At 39.4% G+C, this 15,998-nt stretch overlaps 1 protein-coding gene across 1 annotated transcript in view; it reads right to left on the bottom strand.

Annotated features, from left to right (window-relative positions):
• Positions 1-15,537, bottom strand: part of SMURF2 (SMAD specific E3 ubiquitin protein ligase 2) — a 121,510-nt gene extending 105,973 nt beyond the window's left edge. Inside the window, exon 1 of the mRNA XM_032870820.1 lies at positions 15,444-15,537. Coding sequence (XP_032726711.1) covers positions 15,444-15,495 — 52 coding nt within the window. The 5' untranslated portion in view covers positions 15,496-15,537. The remainder of the gene's footprint in view (positions 1-15,443) is intronic.
• Between the last annotated feature and the right edge of the window lie 461 nt (positions 15,538-15,998).

Raw genomic sequence — 15,998 nt, 5'->3', positions numbered from 1 at the left:
ATAAATATTTAAATTATATAAATATTAAATTATATAAATTTACTCTCTTTTGAACTAAGAATCACCACACATTACCACTAAGTAGGACAGACTTTTTAATTCATGTATCTTGGGATGCCTGGGTGGCTCAGTCAGTTAAGCACATGCCTTCAGCTCAGGTCATGATCCCAGGGTCCTGGGATGGAGTCTGGAGTCAGCAGGAGAGGGAGCTGCTTCTCCCTCTCCCTCTCCTTCTGTCTGCCGCTCCCCCTGCTTGTGTTCTCTCTCTCCCTCTATCCCTCTTTCTATCAAATAAATAAATAAAATCTTTTTTTTTTAAGATTTTATTTATTGTGGCACCTGGGTGGCTCAGTTGTTAAACGTCTGCCTTCAGCTCGGGTCATGATCCCAGGTCAAGCCCCACATTGGGCTCCCTGCTCAGCCGGAAGCTTGCTTCTCCCTCTCCCACTCCCCCTGCTCGTGTTCGCTCTCTCATTGTTTCTCTCTGTCAAATAAATAAAATCTTTCCAAAAAAAACTTTATTTGACAGAGAGAGAGAGAGATAGCACACAGGCACAAGCAGGGGGAATGGCAGGTAGGGGACAAGCAGGCCCGATGTGGGGCTCAATCCCAGGACCAGAGATCATGACCTGAGCCGAAGGCTGATGCTCAATAAACTGAGGCACCCAGGCGCCACAATAAATAAAGTCTTTAAAAAAATAATTTATGCACCTCATCCAGTTCTTTTTAAAACTTCTATTCATTTAATTAACAAATATCTAATGAGCACCAGGGGTATGCAAATATGAGTAAGAGTCAGTTTATAGCTACAAAGGAGTTCACAGTGCTACGAGGAAAACATCAATACAACCAATGAATTTTTAAGTCAGCACAATACACAGCACAGTGAAGTGCGCTAGGGCGCTGCAGGAGTATAAATAAGAGTATACTGGATGTTCTCTACTTGCTCCTCCAGATCCATTCTCTACCCTTTACCCAGTGCTTAGTGCCCTAGGAGGCTGACTTTTATGGATCACACAACCCAGGCTCCCTTGCTGGGTTCAGTAAACAAGAAGCAACAGCAAGGGTCTCCCTGGGTTCCTATAACTACTCTCTTCCTTCGCCCTTGCTGGCCCGAAGATGGTGCTAGTCCCCAGGTGCTGCACTGCTCCTGGGTGTATTCTCTAACCCTGTCCATTCGTTGCAAGTGAATCCCTTCATGATGTTCTCTTTCACCTGTAGTGAGAATGCTACCTGCTTCCTATGAGCACTCCAACTGCTAGAGAGAGAGAGCTACCTAAGCCTGGAGAAGTCTGGGAAGATTTCTTAAAAGAGATTATTCTTCAGCTATGCCTTCATAGGTGAGTCGATTAGGCAGGAAGAATAGGTAAGGAAGCAAAGTAAGGAAACAGCACTGGCAAAAATTTGAGAAATATGGGAAAACGTGAAAAGCATAAGAAAAGGTGGGGCGGGGTTATAGTTTAAGAAAGATATGAAACATACCAACCAAACAATGCATAGACCTTTCCTGCCTCCTGATTAGAACCAATTAGTCAAAAAAAGGGGGAGGGAAGAAGGAAGAAAAGAGGTAGAAATGCATCTCTTCATGAGATGCATGAGGTTTTATTTTCAACTGAGCGAATATCATTTATTGTAAATATTATAGTCTATTCCTACTTTGCATTTTTATAATCCTAAGTGCTAAGAAAACATCTTCACATAAGTAGATGAAAGGAGTTTCATTACAGCAATGCCATCAAATCATTTTAATTCTTTGAGTTATATTTAAAAAAAAAAACAAACCCACAATAATCTACCATGATTGTTTTTTAACTTTTTGGAAAATAATAGCATTTACTTGACATCTCTATTTTTTTATGAAAACTATCTTTAATGGTCAGGTAACAACTTTTTCACGTCCTTCAACTGTTGGAAGATAAGGAATGCGAGGGGTGGGGGGCCGCCTGGGGGGCTTAGTTGGTTAAGCGTCTGCCTTTGGCTCAAGTCATGATTCCAGGGTTCTGGGACCGAGCCCTGCATCAGGTTCCCTGCTTAGCGGGGAGTCTGCTTCTCCCTCATGTGTCCCCCATCCGCTCAGGCACACAATCGCTCTCTCCTGCGCTGTCCCCCACACCCTCATCTCCCTCTCTCTCAAATAAGTAAAATCTTAAAAAAAAAAAAAAAAAGTTAACCAAACTGGAAATCAGAAGAAATTTGAAATATCATCACCAATCCCATTTTAAAGTACTAAAAAGATTGGTTTCCTACCTAAGCTTTCTTACCTACCTCAAAGAAAAAAGAAAAATTTGGGCCCCTGGGTGGCTCAGTCAGTTAAGCAACTGCCTTTGGTTCAGGTCATGATCCCGGAGTCCCAGGATTGAGTCCCACATGGGGCTCCCTGCTCAACAGGGAGTCTGCTTCTTCCTCTGACCCTCCCCCTTCTCATGTGGGCTCTCTCTCATTTTTTCTCTCAAATAAATAAAATCTTTTTAAAAATTCAAAACTAAAAAATAGGAAATTAAAATACAGAAGAATTCATATTTGTTTTCTTTTCTTTTTTTACAGTAAGCTGTACACCCAACATGGGGCTCAAACTCAGCCCCAAGATCAAGAGTCACATGCTCCACTAACTGAGCCAGCCTGGCGCCTCTAAAAGGATTTGTAATTCATTACAAAGGACTTCTGGTTCAACTAGCCTCATTTCTATAGAACTGGAATAGCTGTACCAATTGTTTCCTCAAAAATCTATCACTATTCTCTTCATAAGATTTAAGAAAAAACCTTCATCAGATAAAGATTCTCTGTCACTGGTTCAGAATACTTACAAAGTTGGGATCTGAACAGCAGTTATATTATAAATGAGAATACTTTGAAACTGTAGGGCTCTGAAAAATTATCTCCCTAACATTGACAGGCTAGTTATACATGTGAATTTTCTAGGTGATGCTACAAAAACAGATCTTTTTGCAGTGATTACCAGACAGATCTTTACTTTGTTAAGCAGTAAATTTTGGGGGTGTCTGGCTCAGCTACTGGCGCAGTCAGTAGAACATGTGATTCTTGATGTCCAGGTTGTAAGCTGGAGCCCTACATTGGGTATAGAGATTACTTAAAAATAAAATCTCCCCCCCCCCTTTTTTTTTGAGAGAGAGAGTGGGAGAGAGAACCTTGAGCAGGTTCCACACCCAGCATGAAGCCTGACATAGGGCTCAAACTCACAACACTGAGATTCTGATCCAACCCGAAACTAAGAGTCAGACACTTAACGGACTAAGCCACCCAGGTCCCCCAAAATAAAGTAAAAAAAAAAAAAAGTAAGTTTTGCAAAGTATGGTAAGAGTTCTATTCATGAAGTCAACTATTAACTTGAATGAATACTTCAGTCCTCTATGTTTATAACTTCCGTCAAAATTACTAAGGTAAAATGTCAATTAATTCAGTAATGACATCACAAAGAGAGATCCTATTGTTTGTTTCAAATGAAGTCCTAAAGACAGGTAAGCTTTTTTTTTTCAATTTCCTCATTAAGAAAAAAAAAATATTTATTTGAGAGAGAGACAGAGAGACAGAGAGAGAGCTTGCATAAAAGAGAGCACAGGGGAGAAGGGGGCAGAGGGAGAGAGATCCCAAGCAGACTCCCCACTGAAGGGCTTGATCTCACGACCTGAGCTGAAATCAAGAGTTGGACCATTAAACCCACTGATCACCCAAATACCTCCTCAATCACTCTTTTATTCACAAATACTTACTGAACATATACTATGTATCAAGTATTACCTTAGGGATTTTGAATGTATCACATGTATCAAATGTCATCTCACTTTTCTTAAATTAAAAACATTTTCTCATCCTCTTCTTTTACAAAATTCCCAAAATTCAATTTTTAAAAAATTCAACTTTTTTGTAGTATTAAATTCATTATGATTCTGAATAATCTGACCAATCAACAACTTTTCTTTCTTCACTAGAGAAATAGTTCTTTTTTAAAGGCAGATGACATTAAGATCATATACAAAAATGAAAGAAGTAATTAGCTACTTATGTTTGCAATATTAATGAAAAGAAATTTTGTATCTACTCCTCTAACACATGTAGTATATAGTTTATATAATAAAGTTTACCCTAGGGGCGCCTGGGTGGCTCAGTGGGTTAAGCCTCTGCCTTCAGCTCAGGTAATGGTCTCAGGATCCTGGGATCAAGACCCGCATCAGGCTCTCTGCTCAGCAAGGAGCTGGCTTCCCCCTCTCTCTCTGCCTGCCTCCCTGCCTACTTGTGATCTCTCTCTATCAAATAAAATCTTAAAAAAGAAAAGAAAGTCTACCCTAAAATATGGATTTTCATTAAAAGCCAGTGTCACCTTTGATAATTCTAATTATAGTTCTAATTCTCCAACTCCATTTATTTCAAGTACACTCATTTAGACTTTTACTTTTCAGGTTTTGTTTTTTTAAGATTTTATTTATTTATTTGACAGAGAGAGAGAGAGATCAGGCAGAGAGGCTGGCGGAGAGAAAGGAGGAAGCAGGCTCTCTGCTGAGCAGAAAGCCCGATGCGGGGCTCCATCCCAGGACGCTGAGATCATGACCTGAGCCGAAGGCAGAGGCTTAACCTACTGAGCCACCCAGGTGCCCCTACTTTCCAGTTTTACAGGTCTTAACACACTCCTGACATCTACCTGTGCAGAAATATCCCCACCTACTGACAAGAGGTGAAACTACGGGCTATTCTTGAAAGTGCCAGCAAGCTACAGGGAAATGTATTAAGTCACTGAAGACTGGATTTGGATCTAAACAGTTTCACCACCTCCAAAACTGTGAGCTAATCAAACTATTCTCCAAAGCTCTTCTACTTTTCACCAAAAGTAAGGGGGAGAGGAGAGAACACAGTTAATTGTCTAATTAATCTGTTATATGAGTTAATGAAGAAAATTATAATGCAGTAGCTTATCTAACGATAAGAATTCTTTAAGATACAGTATCCCCAAAATATACATTTGCCCCTATTTTATAAGACATGATATCAATTAAACAGATACCCATATGAACCCCTATTAATATTGTACTTGCTCCTATAAATAATAGCATATAATTGGTTATGACTAACATTTAAAAGTCTTTGATCAAAAATGACAAAATACATTAAATACTTTACAGCTTGAAAAGCATTTATCACATACATTATTTTCTTGTCCAGCAGAATCTTAAAATAAATAACATTGTCATTTTAAGCGTATATTTCAAACTAAAAGCACACCCACCAAGAAAGTAAGTGATATACTTAAAGGGACAAAGCTTTACCGTGGCCTAACTAGGACCTGAACCTAAATTTTCTGCAAGTTCTATACTCTTTCCACAACATCCAAACTGCCTCCCCACAAATTGCCAAAAATACCTTACACAGTAAATAAGATCTACATTACAGATGTCCGTTTTGTGACAGTTCCTAGGAATGTACTATAGTCAGATAAAAAAGTCTGCTTAGGAGAGCCTGAGTGGCTCGGTTGTTTGAGCGACTGACTCGTGGTTTCAGCCAGGACATGATGTCAGGGTCATGAGATCAAGCCATGCTGAGCTCCCTGGGGGGCTCCATACTTGGGTGGTATCTGCTTGAGATTTTCTCTCCCTCTCTGCCCCTCCCTCTGCCCATGCTCACAGGTGCACGCATAGTCTCTCTCTCTCAAATTAAAAAAAAAAAATCAGGGCATCTGGGTGGCTCAGTTGGTTAAATGTCTGCCTTTGGCTCAAGTCATGACCCCAGTGTCCTGGGACTGAGCCCTGCATCGGGCTCCCTGCTCAGTTGGGAGCCTGCTTCTCCCTTCCCCACTCTCCGTGCTTATGCTTGCTCTCTTTCAAATAAATAAAAAATAAAAAATAATTTTTTTTAAATCTTTAAAAAAAAAAGTCTGGGGCACGTGGGCAGTAAAGTCATTTAAACATCTGACCCCCTGTTCATACTATCTCTCTCTCAAATAAATAGTCTGCTTAGATTTTTCTTTTTAAAGATTTTATTTATTTGACAGAGATCACAAGTAGGCAGAGAGGCAGGCAGAGATAGAGGAAGGGAAGCAGGCTCCCTGCTGAGCAGAGAGCCCAACATGGGCTGGATTCCAGGACCCTGGGATCATGACCTGAGCCGAAGGCAGAGGCTTTCACCTACTGGGCCACCCAGGTGCCCCGTCTGCTTAGATTTTAATAAAATTGACTTTCTTCCTTTGTCTTATAGAAAATACATGCTCATAATATAATACAACTAAAAAAATACCTATAATCCAACATACATTTAACAATTACAGTATATCCTTTCCTTCCTACTGCCACATTTTACATATGTTTACGCTTTTTATCCTACCTTTTCCCAAAAATGATCTGAGGGAGCTGAAAGCTAGTAAACAGGCAAAACTTGTTAACTCGTACCTGTTGCAATCCATTTTCATCAGTAAGAGATAAAAATAATAAATTTTTTTAAAGGTCCATAATAGAAATTTCCAAAAGAAAAATAGAGACCCCCCAATCTAGGTTTATTCTGATTTCCTGTACTTCCATTCATGGTACTATATATCATTGTTAATCAATGTCTACAAATGTCAAGAAATTGATAAGTATTTATTGGCTGAATAAATGAAATAATGGCTCCAAAGCATTAAAAAAATCCTAAATCATTACAGGATCCTAAATTACAGATTCAATTATGCTTATTAAACTTATCAAAATGTTTATGAAAAGCTTTTTAATCATTATTTGAAATCAGAAGGCTTATGTTAAAGCTACAGTTATCAAGAAAGTGTGGCTTATAAGTGATAAACTTATAATGGATAGAATTATAACTTAAAGGAACAGAATGGGGTCCAGAAATAGAACTAACTACATGTATATTGTCAACTGATTTTTCAGCCAATGTACCAAGACAATGCCATGGAAGAAACAAAAGCATGTGAACAAAATAGTGCTAGGAAAATCAGATACCCATATGGGGAAGGAAAAAAATGAAACAAACAAAAAAAAACCTTGACCCTTACCTCTCACGTTATATTAAAAAATTAACTAGAAGAGTCATAGATGTACATGTAAAAGCTAAAACTATAACAAAGAAGAAAACATAGAAGAAAACTTTTAGAACTGTGGATTAAGAAAAGATATCTTAGGACATAAGAAGCATGAATCATAAATGAAAGACTAATGAACTGGGCTAAATCAAACTTCAAAACTTCAGCTTTTTGAAACACTACTGGGGGAAAGCCCCAAATTAGAAGAAAGTATCTGCAAAACACATATCTGATAAAGGACTTGTATCCAGAACACAAAAAGAAATCTCAAAACTTGATAATAAAAAAATAAATTATGATCAAACTATTTGAACACATATTCACCAAAGATACCCAGATGGCAACTAAGACCATGAGAAGATGCTTATGACACTGTAGGTCAATAAGGGAATTAAAATTAAAGCTATAATGAGATCTCTACACAGCAATTAGAATGGCTAAAACCCAAGATGACAACAGCAATTGTTCAAGCTTCAAGAGTTAGCTAGTACTGGGAGCAACTGGAACTCTTGCTGGTAGAAATGCAGAATGGTACAACTTTGAAAAACAATTTAGCAGATATTTTTAAAGTTAAAAACATAGTTACATATTTACCATATGACCCAACAATCTCATCATTTACCCAAGTGAAATAAAAACATGTTCCCACAAAGAGAAGTATACTCGAATGTTCACAGCAGTTTTATTTGTAACGGCTAAAAACTTGAAAGCACAAATGTCTGTAGATATTTGTGACTTGATAAACAAAATGGAGCATATGTGTACAATGCAACATTCTCCAGGAATAAGGAACAAAAAACTGATACATAAGATAGATCTCAAAAGCACTATGCTGAGTGAATGAAGACTGGCCCAGAAGACTACATACTGTACAATTCCATTTACTTAAAATTCTAGAAAAGGCAAAACCATAGTGATAGAAAGTAAAGTAAAGGGTGCCTGGGTGGTTCAGTGGGTTAAGCCTGGGCCTTCGGCTCAGGTCATGATCCCAGGGTCCTGGGATGGAGCCCCGCATCAGGCTCTCTGCTCAGTGGGGAGCCTGCCTCCCCCTCTCTCTCTGCCTGCCTGTGATCTCTGTCAAATAAATAAATAAAATCTTTAAAAAAAAGAAAAGAAAGTAAAGTAGAGTTGCCAAAGACTGGGGATGGGGAGAAGGAGAATGGCTATAAAGGGGCATGAGGAAACTTTCTGGGAAAAAAGAAATAACCTTTGTGCAATCATCTATGTAGTAATTCCTACCTAACATTTTAGGTATTATTAGATTCATTATGACCAGGGTTTATCTTAAAACTTAAAAAATCAAATAAAACTTAAGTTTTATGTCTGCTGTCAATTTTTAGTAAGAGACCAAACTGCTAAACTTAAGATACCATATGTCAATACTTCTTAGTATATCAAATGTGGTTTTTAAAAAAGTACTTTATAACTTCAGAAATTATTCTAAAACTAACATGAAGTTACTCATTTTCTTAAACTAATTATACTTTAGTGGAAAAATCCAAAAGAAGAGAAATTTTTTTAATGTAAACATTCAACTATAAAAAATGCCAAAAACTGATACCTGGAAAACTAGCATCAAGTGAAATACTAGCAGGATTAGCATTCAACCAAATTGCTCTAATCAAGCAAAATTACCTATTGCTGTATTCCTAAATACAAGCAATAACTAATAAGATTAGAAAATACAATGAAAATGTCACAAGTATAAATTAGCTGGAATTACATCAAAACATAGAAAATTAGGGACCCCTGGGTGGCTCAGTTGCTTAAGTGTCTGCCTCCGGCACAGGTCAAGATCCCAGAGTCCTGGGATCAAGTCGTTCATCAGGCTCCCTGCTCTTCAGGGAGGGGAGTCTGCTTCTCCCTCTCCCCCTGCTTCCCTGCTCATGCACGCACACGTACGCTCACTCTCTCAAATAAATAAATAAAAGGTTAAAAAAAAAAAGGTAGAAAATTATTGGACTATCCTGAGCAATACAGACAAAGGCTTAAATGAAAGTAAAATCATAGTGTGCTCCTAGGAGGAAAAATTTAATACACTTAAATGCCTCTTTTTCCCAAAGTAAGGTGATTCTAATTACAATCCCAAAGACAATTCTTCTCAAACTTAACAAGTTTAGGGATTCCTTGGGTGGCTCAGTCAGTTGAGCGGCTGCCTTCGGCTCAGGTCATGATCCTGGGGTCCTGGGACTGAGTCCTGCATGTGGCTCCTTGCTCTGCAGGGAGCCTTCTTCTCCCTCTGCCTGCCGCTCCCCCTGCTTGTACACTTGTGCCTGCACGCTCTCTCTCTAGCAAATAAATAAAGAAAATGTTTAAAAAAAAAACTTAACAAGTTTTAATATTTGTGTGGAAGGGCAAATAAGCTAAAATAGCAAAAAAGAATGTCCATCACAATGAGCATATTAAACTGAATTATAAAGCTACAATAATGAAAAGAGTGTGGTACTGAACAAGATAACAGGACTCTATTATAACTAATTTAACATAACTAAAAAGATCTCCCATCACTGTGGAAAGGAAGAATGGGTTAATCAAGAATGATGAGATTACGAAGTAGAAACCATGGGGAGAAGTATCTACCGAAACGATTTTTTAAGAAACACTAAAATAAAATGTACTTAAATATTTACTAAGCCTCTTAAAGAAAAAGGCCTTCCAAGTAATAAAGTAAGAAAAACAAAAGTTGAACAGATTTGATTCCTAAAACAACAATTTCTGATGTCCAAAAATGGTCAAAAATTAAGTCAAATAAAAGACTGGGGAAAACATTTGTAGCAAATCTAACAGATTAACATTTTTAATTCTCAGGCAGATCAATAAGAAAAACACAAAGGCCCTAACAGATAAGTAGGACAAGGCCAAACAAGTCCACAGAAAGAAATATCACTAATAAACAGGAAAATATTCAACTTCACAAGTAGATGTTTAAATCCTATATTCTATGAAATTAGCAAAAAATTTTAAAACAAGACCCAGTGCTTGTAACAGTATAGTAAAAAGGTACACTTATTTATTTATTGCTGCCCTAAATAGGCACAATTCTTGTAAGAAGCAGCCTGAGGAAAATTAATAAAGAACTTATAAAAGATCCACACCCAATAATGCAATAGCACTCTTCTTTTTTAAGAAGATTTATTTATTTAAGAGAGAGAGAGAGCATGTAAGCAAAGAGAGAGGCAAAGGGAGAGAGAGACTCCTCAAGCAGACTCCCGGCTGCACACAGAGCTGGCTCAGGGCTCCATCCTAGGACCCTGAGATCATGAACTGAGCCAAAATGAAGAATCAGAAGCTTAACTGACTGAGCCATCCATGTGCCCCTGAAATAGCACTCTTTCTGTGCAAATATTCTAGAAAAATAATCCTTTTTAAAAAGTTATCTACACCAAGAAGTTTACAGCAATTATCTGTATTTAAAAATTTAGAAATACAAGTTATAACAACAAAAAAGGTAAGAACAATGGTTGTTATGTAGCATCCTCTTAACTGGTTGTCCTAAAATCAGTCTTCCCAGTTCCCATCCCAGTCCATCCTCCCTACTGCCCCAAAACTGTTTCTAAACATCAAAGATATCAAAGCTAAAAATCCTTCAATGATTCCCACCACCTTAAAAAAAGAAAAAAAAAATCTAACAGCAAAACATAAAAAGTTCCAAATTGGGTTGGTCCCTGTCTAGCTTCATCTTCTTGCCACTCATATCTAGTGCATTAGGCACAAAGAATACGTATAGAACTACAAAGAATACGTATAGAACTACAAAGAAGTACTTCTAAATCTCCAGCATTCATTCAATACAATGCCAAACCCCTTAATTTATGCTGAAACAAAGATTCTGGCTTCCTAGAGCTTACAGCATAGAAACAATAAATATCCCTCATTAAGTTAGGTCTGATACCAGAGGAAGAGTCTCTTAGTCACAGAGGAAAGGCAACTCAGGTCAAGGAAAGTTCTAAGGATAAGGGTAAGTCTTATGCAGAACCTTAAAAGATGAGCAAGAATCTCAAGGGGCAAGGGTAATTCCAAATAAGTGAAATGTATTTATTTTATTACTCCATACAAAATCTTACACATTTAACAAGCTCTTTAATAACTTGGGAGTTCTGACATGTACTTAACCTCCCCCAATTTTTCCCTACCTCCTGGAGCTACTGAGAGAATTAAGAGTGAAAATAAATACAAACTTAACACAGTGTCTGGCACTTAATAAACCTTCAAAACCTGTCAGTCATACAGAACCACAGAACAATGCTGATTACAACAGTGCATTTCAAGGGTTCAGCGTCCTTCTAACAGAGAAAGGAACAGTAAACAAAAACGACAGCAAAAAGACAAAAAGCAGTAAAAATGGGGTGAAACTACTATCACCACATAGCCAAACAATTCTCTCTATACACCATGATGATATCCTTATTCTACACACTACAACCGACAGTAATTTATATTCATTGTGATACCGAATAATAAATAAAATATTAAGTTCTGTTAGATGTGGTCTATTTGAAAAAACAGGACATAGTACATCTTTAAAAGTCTTCAAAATCTTTAACAGACATCAAAAATGTCTACAATAAAAATCCTCTGTGCCTAAAGTGTGGCCTTTTGTTTACCTTGAAAATTGGTTTTATGCTAAATATGCTAAATGGTAAGGAAAATAAGTGACATGGTAGTATATGATAGTTACAGTTCAACCAATAGGAAAAAAAGTAAAATCCATAATTAACACACACACACACACACAAAGACCCTTTACTCACCAATGAAAACCAAACTACATGAAGAACCTAACCAGGTTCCCCTGCATGTCTGAATGTTACACTAGAAGAGGCAAAACAAAAGGAAGGGGCTTAAGCCACATTAGCTTCCTCCTCAAAATCAAGAAAATAAAATGAATTGGGGACATTCAAATCGCTAATGCCCCTACTTAGAAACCTGTGAGATATAATCAAGTTGTAATTTTTAAAGCTTTGAATCAGTAAGATATACAGTAAAACATTACTCAGGTAACCAGCATATCTAAAGTGGGACTTTTAAAGTCGATTTTCCTTTAGCTTTAGACAAGATTAATCTCATGACTGCCAAGGGTTTTATAAATAAATAATATGAGGAACAGCATACAAAAATGTCTAGGTTATGAAAAGATCTGCAATAAATCTTCTGGAGAAGTAATCAGTTATTTCTCCATATCTAAGAAATTTAAATATCAGAAATTATACTAAACAGCTTTTTCAAATCTTTGGCTTTTAAAAACAATAATGATATAAAAAATTACCCCATTTTTTTACTGTAACCAAATACAAAGAATATTTTCTATCCAAAGCATTGTAAGAAAAGTCTGTATCAGATATTCATTAAGTATAATGTATACAAAGTTTATAATCAATTCCCTACAGAAATAACAGTTGAAATTGATAGCTTTACCCTATAGCCTATTTTAATGATTAAGTGTTAATGTGTCATAAGACAATCAAAGTACTTGATGGACCAAATCAGATTTTAACACCAATGGCCTGAGGAACCTCAAATGTGGGATTAAATTAACCCTGCCTCCTTAGCATTAAAAATACCAAGCAGTTCAATAGGTGATTGTGGGCTAAGGAATAATATGTGGAAAGTCTAATATCTGCTGTAGGAAGAGACCTCATGGCTCAAATATTTCTTCTTCTTCAGTATGTGTGTATGAGTGTGTGTGTGTGTGTGTGTGCGCGCGCGCGTGTGCGGGTACGCATGTGTGATCATGCAAGAATTATTTATATCTTTTGGTAAGGGGGCAACTCTATGTTAAAGGTATAACTGAGTACAGTTCATAAAGCACCATGGAATCAAAGACACTCTATAAATTTAAAATATTAGTATGGTGCTGACTTAAAGAACAATAATTTTAAAGCATCTTACAGCCCAAGTGTATTATAAACCAAATAAAAATTCACTGTGGGATGTGCCTTTTCTTTTTTTTTTTTAAGTGATTTTCCTCTATTATGGAACCCGGATCTAAATGAACTGTTAAACACTTAGTCTAAAGGTATGCCAAACATTTCTTAAGGTCTTAACAAAGAATCAACTTTTTTTTTTTTTTTTTAAACAAAACGAGGCCTAGGTTAAATATTTTATTTGGCTTCTCAAGATGGACTGAAAAGTTGGGCACCAGCTCCAGACCAATTCCTGGACGCACATCAAACACAGCCCTGTCATTTATCCAGTCAGTCAAAACAATCTTTTCCATCTAACCCTTTAATGTTTATGTCCTAAAAAGCTGCTAATTGAATCCAGCTCTTGAAATCTATTTGTTAAAATCTATACCATCTAATTTGTAAATGGACAAAAATGAAAAAATATAAGTTACTTTCTTGGCAAAATAGAATAGAATAGAAGCCACCAAATGTAACCAAAAAGGAGAGGGCAATGTTTTTTAATCTCTGAATAGTTTTTCCTTAAAATATGACAGAGACAAATACCCAATGGTTTTAAAAAATTTAGAGTACCTCAAACTGTTTTTATAATTAAGGGGACAAAGTGTATTTAATATTCCTCAGAAAAATCTAAAAATACAAAACTCACTCTATAAATTTAGTCCAGTGTTCCCTCTCCCCAGCCCCAAAAAGAAGTGTCATCTTTTCTCCTAAGTTTACTCATGAATTTTTATAATGTATCATAGGATGTAAGGAAACCACAAATAAACACTTTAAGATCTACTGAGTCACACTAAAAACTTCAAATTCGTTGTATCTGCAAAAAAAAAAAACAAAACAAAAATATTTGTTTTCTCCCTCATATTCTCATTACGCACGTAGCCTAGAAGTAAATGGCCAAAAGCCTATTTCTGATGCTTTTTGCACACCTGGAATCACAGATTCTTTCCATGATCACTGCCACAGGACTGATTGCTGAGAGGAACATCAGTAGATAATTCTAAAGCAACAAAGATCCCTTATAAAGGTTCCGTAAGAAAACAAGGAAACTGAATGGGGGCCATGTTGTTGGGGGTTCCCCAATCCTGGTTTTCCATTAAGAACCACTCAGTTCATAATTTCTATTTTCCCCAAGGAGTATTCCCCAGTTAAAACTGTCAAAAAAGTCATATTTTTAAAATCGCAGCCAATTTATAGTCAGGCGAATTTCTCAAATACCAAATTCACTGCAAGTTTTTATCTCTAAAGTTCAGCCAGTGGACTGGGATGTGACACACAAGCATTCAATTACAAAATTAGTCCATATAAATCTCATCGTCTAGTGTAAACATAATCACAGTTTATTCTCACACGCGTGTGCGCACACAGATATACACAGAACCTCTAAGGAAAATCATCTTTCTCACCATACACCCCAGCAACGACTTGGATAATTTAATAGTGAACGGTGACACTAGAATAACTACAGTGATTTCAACTCCACTTTTCAAACCAAAAACAATCTGTCCTAAAAATAAAATGTCCTTAAAACGACCATGTAAGAATACCAAACGTGACATTGTGTAAGCAAAATGTACCTGTAATGTTAAAGATTTAATGCACTTGGATTCATAAACACTTTGTAAGACAGGAGCCTTCTCCCTAGCAACCCCTCCATACATTCTTTTCCATTTAGAAAAGGAGGTGAGAGAAAACTTCGCTTGCAAGTTTGTATGAGCACATACTTAGAAATGTACCCCCCCCGCAAAAAAAAAAGTGTTCTTAAAGCAGGTCTAGAGTTAGAAGTGAGACACAAGTTCTGCGGCCTACAAGGAACAACCCCAAACATGCTACCCTACAATCAAACACTTCCAAAACACAGAGTGTACAATGAGCCGGAGTCGTCGGACTAGGAGGACACACCGGAAAAATCCACCCCGGTCTCCTCCCCTCCCGAAGACATGCGTTTCAGGTGTGTGGCACCGGCTGCTGTGGCTGGCGGCCGAGAATGAAGGTTTTTGCACGCGGGCATAAGTGGGCGAACAAGTTAACAAGCCGGGAACACACACACACACACACACACACAGACACACATACACACACCCTCCCGTTAAGCGCTCCATCTTTAAGGAGTGTTTACTGCGCGCAGTCAGCGGTCGGATTCAGTAATCCCCGCCGCAGGAGCTCTTCATCCCCTCGAAGACCCCACCTGGGCAGCAGCCCAGGGGCCGCTCCCCGAGGCCCCGGAGTGAGTCGTGCTCCTGGCCAAGGCTTTCCGACTTCAAATCCGCCTGCGAGTCCAACCGGGGCAGCCCTCCCCGCAACAAAAGACCCCCGAGACACCGTCGGCTTTTTCAACAATTTCCCAACAAGGGCGAGTGGTTTTACCATTACTGCCCCCCCCCAAACTAGGCCTTCCCACGTCCCGGACCCCTAACTCACCATTGATCCCGACCCTGGCCCTTCCCAAGGCCACAGGCACCCCCTCCAGCTCGCCCACCTCGCGGCTGCCCCAGCCCACCTCCCAACGCCCCCCTCACCTGTCAGGCGCAGCTTGACGGGCCCGTTTCTCCGGCCCCCGGGGTTAGACATGTCCCCGGCGGCGGGGGCGGCGGCTGCGGCGGCGGGGCTGCGGCCGCGGCGCGGGGCCCGGGGCCGGAGGGCGGGCGGGCGGGGCGGGGGCGAGGGCGAAGCGCGGCGGAGTCACCACAGCGGCCGGGGCTGGGGCCCGAGCAGCCGGCGCCGCGGCCGCCACGGCCGGAGGGTCCCGGATGTGCCGAGCGTCGTCGCCATGAGCCGCGGAGGGAGCGGGACGCCGAGCTCCCCCCTCCTCCTACTTCTCCTTCCTCGGCCCGGGCCGCACAACAAAGCGGCAGCCGCGGCCGACCGCGCCGCCTCCGCCCGCGCCCGCGCCCCCGCCGCCCGCACGCAGCAGCCTCCGCCTTTCCCTCCTCTCGGCTCGGCGAGGCCCAGGAACCCACGGCGCTGGTCGGCCGAGGCGGGCGGTGCTCGGCGGCGCCGGAGCAGGACTCGGGGCTCGGCCGCTTCCTCCTCCACCGGCCCTCTTGTCTGAGGGAACCGGGTTCTGGGGCCGC

The sequence above is a fragment of the Lontra canadensis genome, unplaced genomic scaffold, assembly GCF_010015895.1.
Source record: "Lontra canadensis isolate GAN:19392208 unplaced genomic scaffold, GSC_riverotter_1.0 scaffold41, whole genome shotgun sequence".
NCBI lineage: Eukaryota > Metazoa > Chordata > Mammalia > Carnivora > Mustelidae > Lontra > Lontra canadensis.
This window is presented reverse-complemented; position numbering and strand designations above follow the sequence as displayed.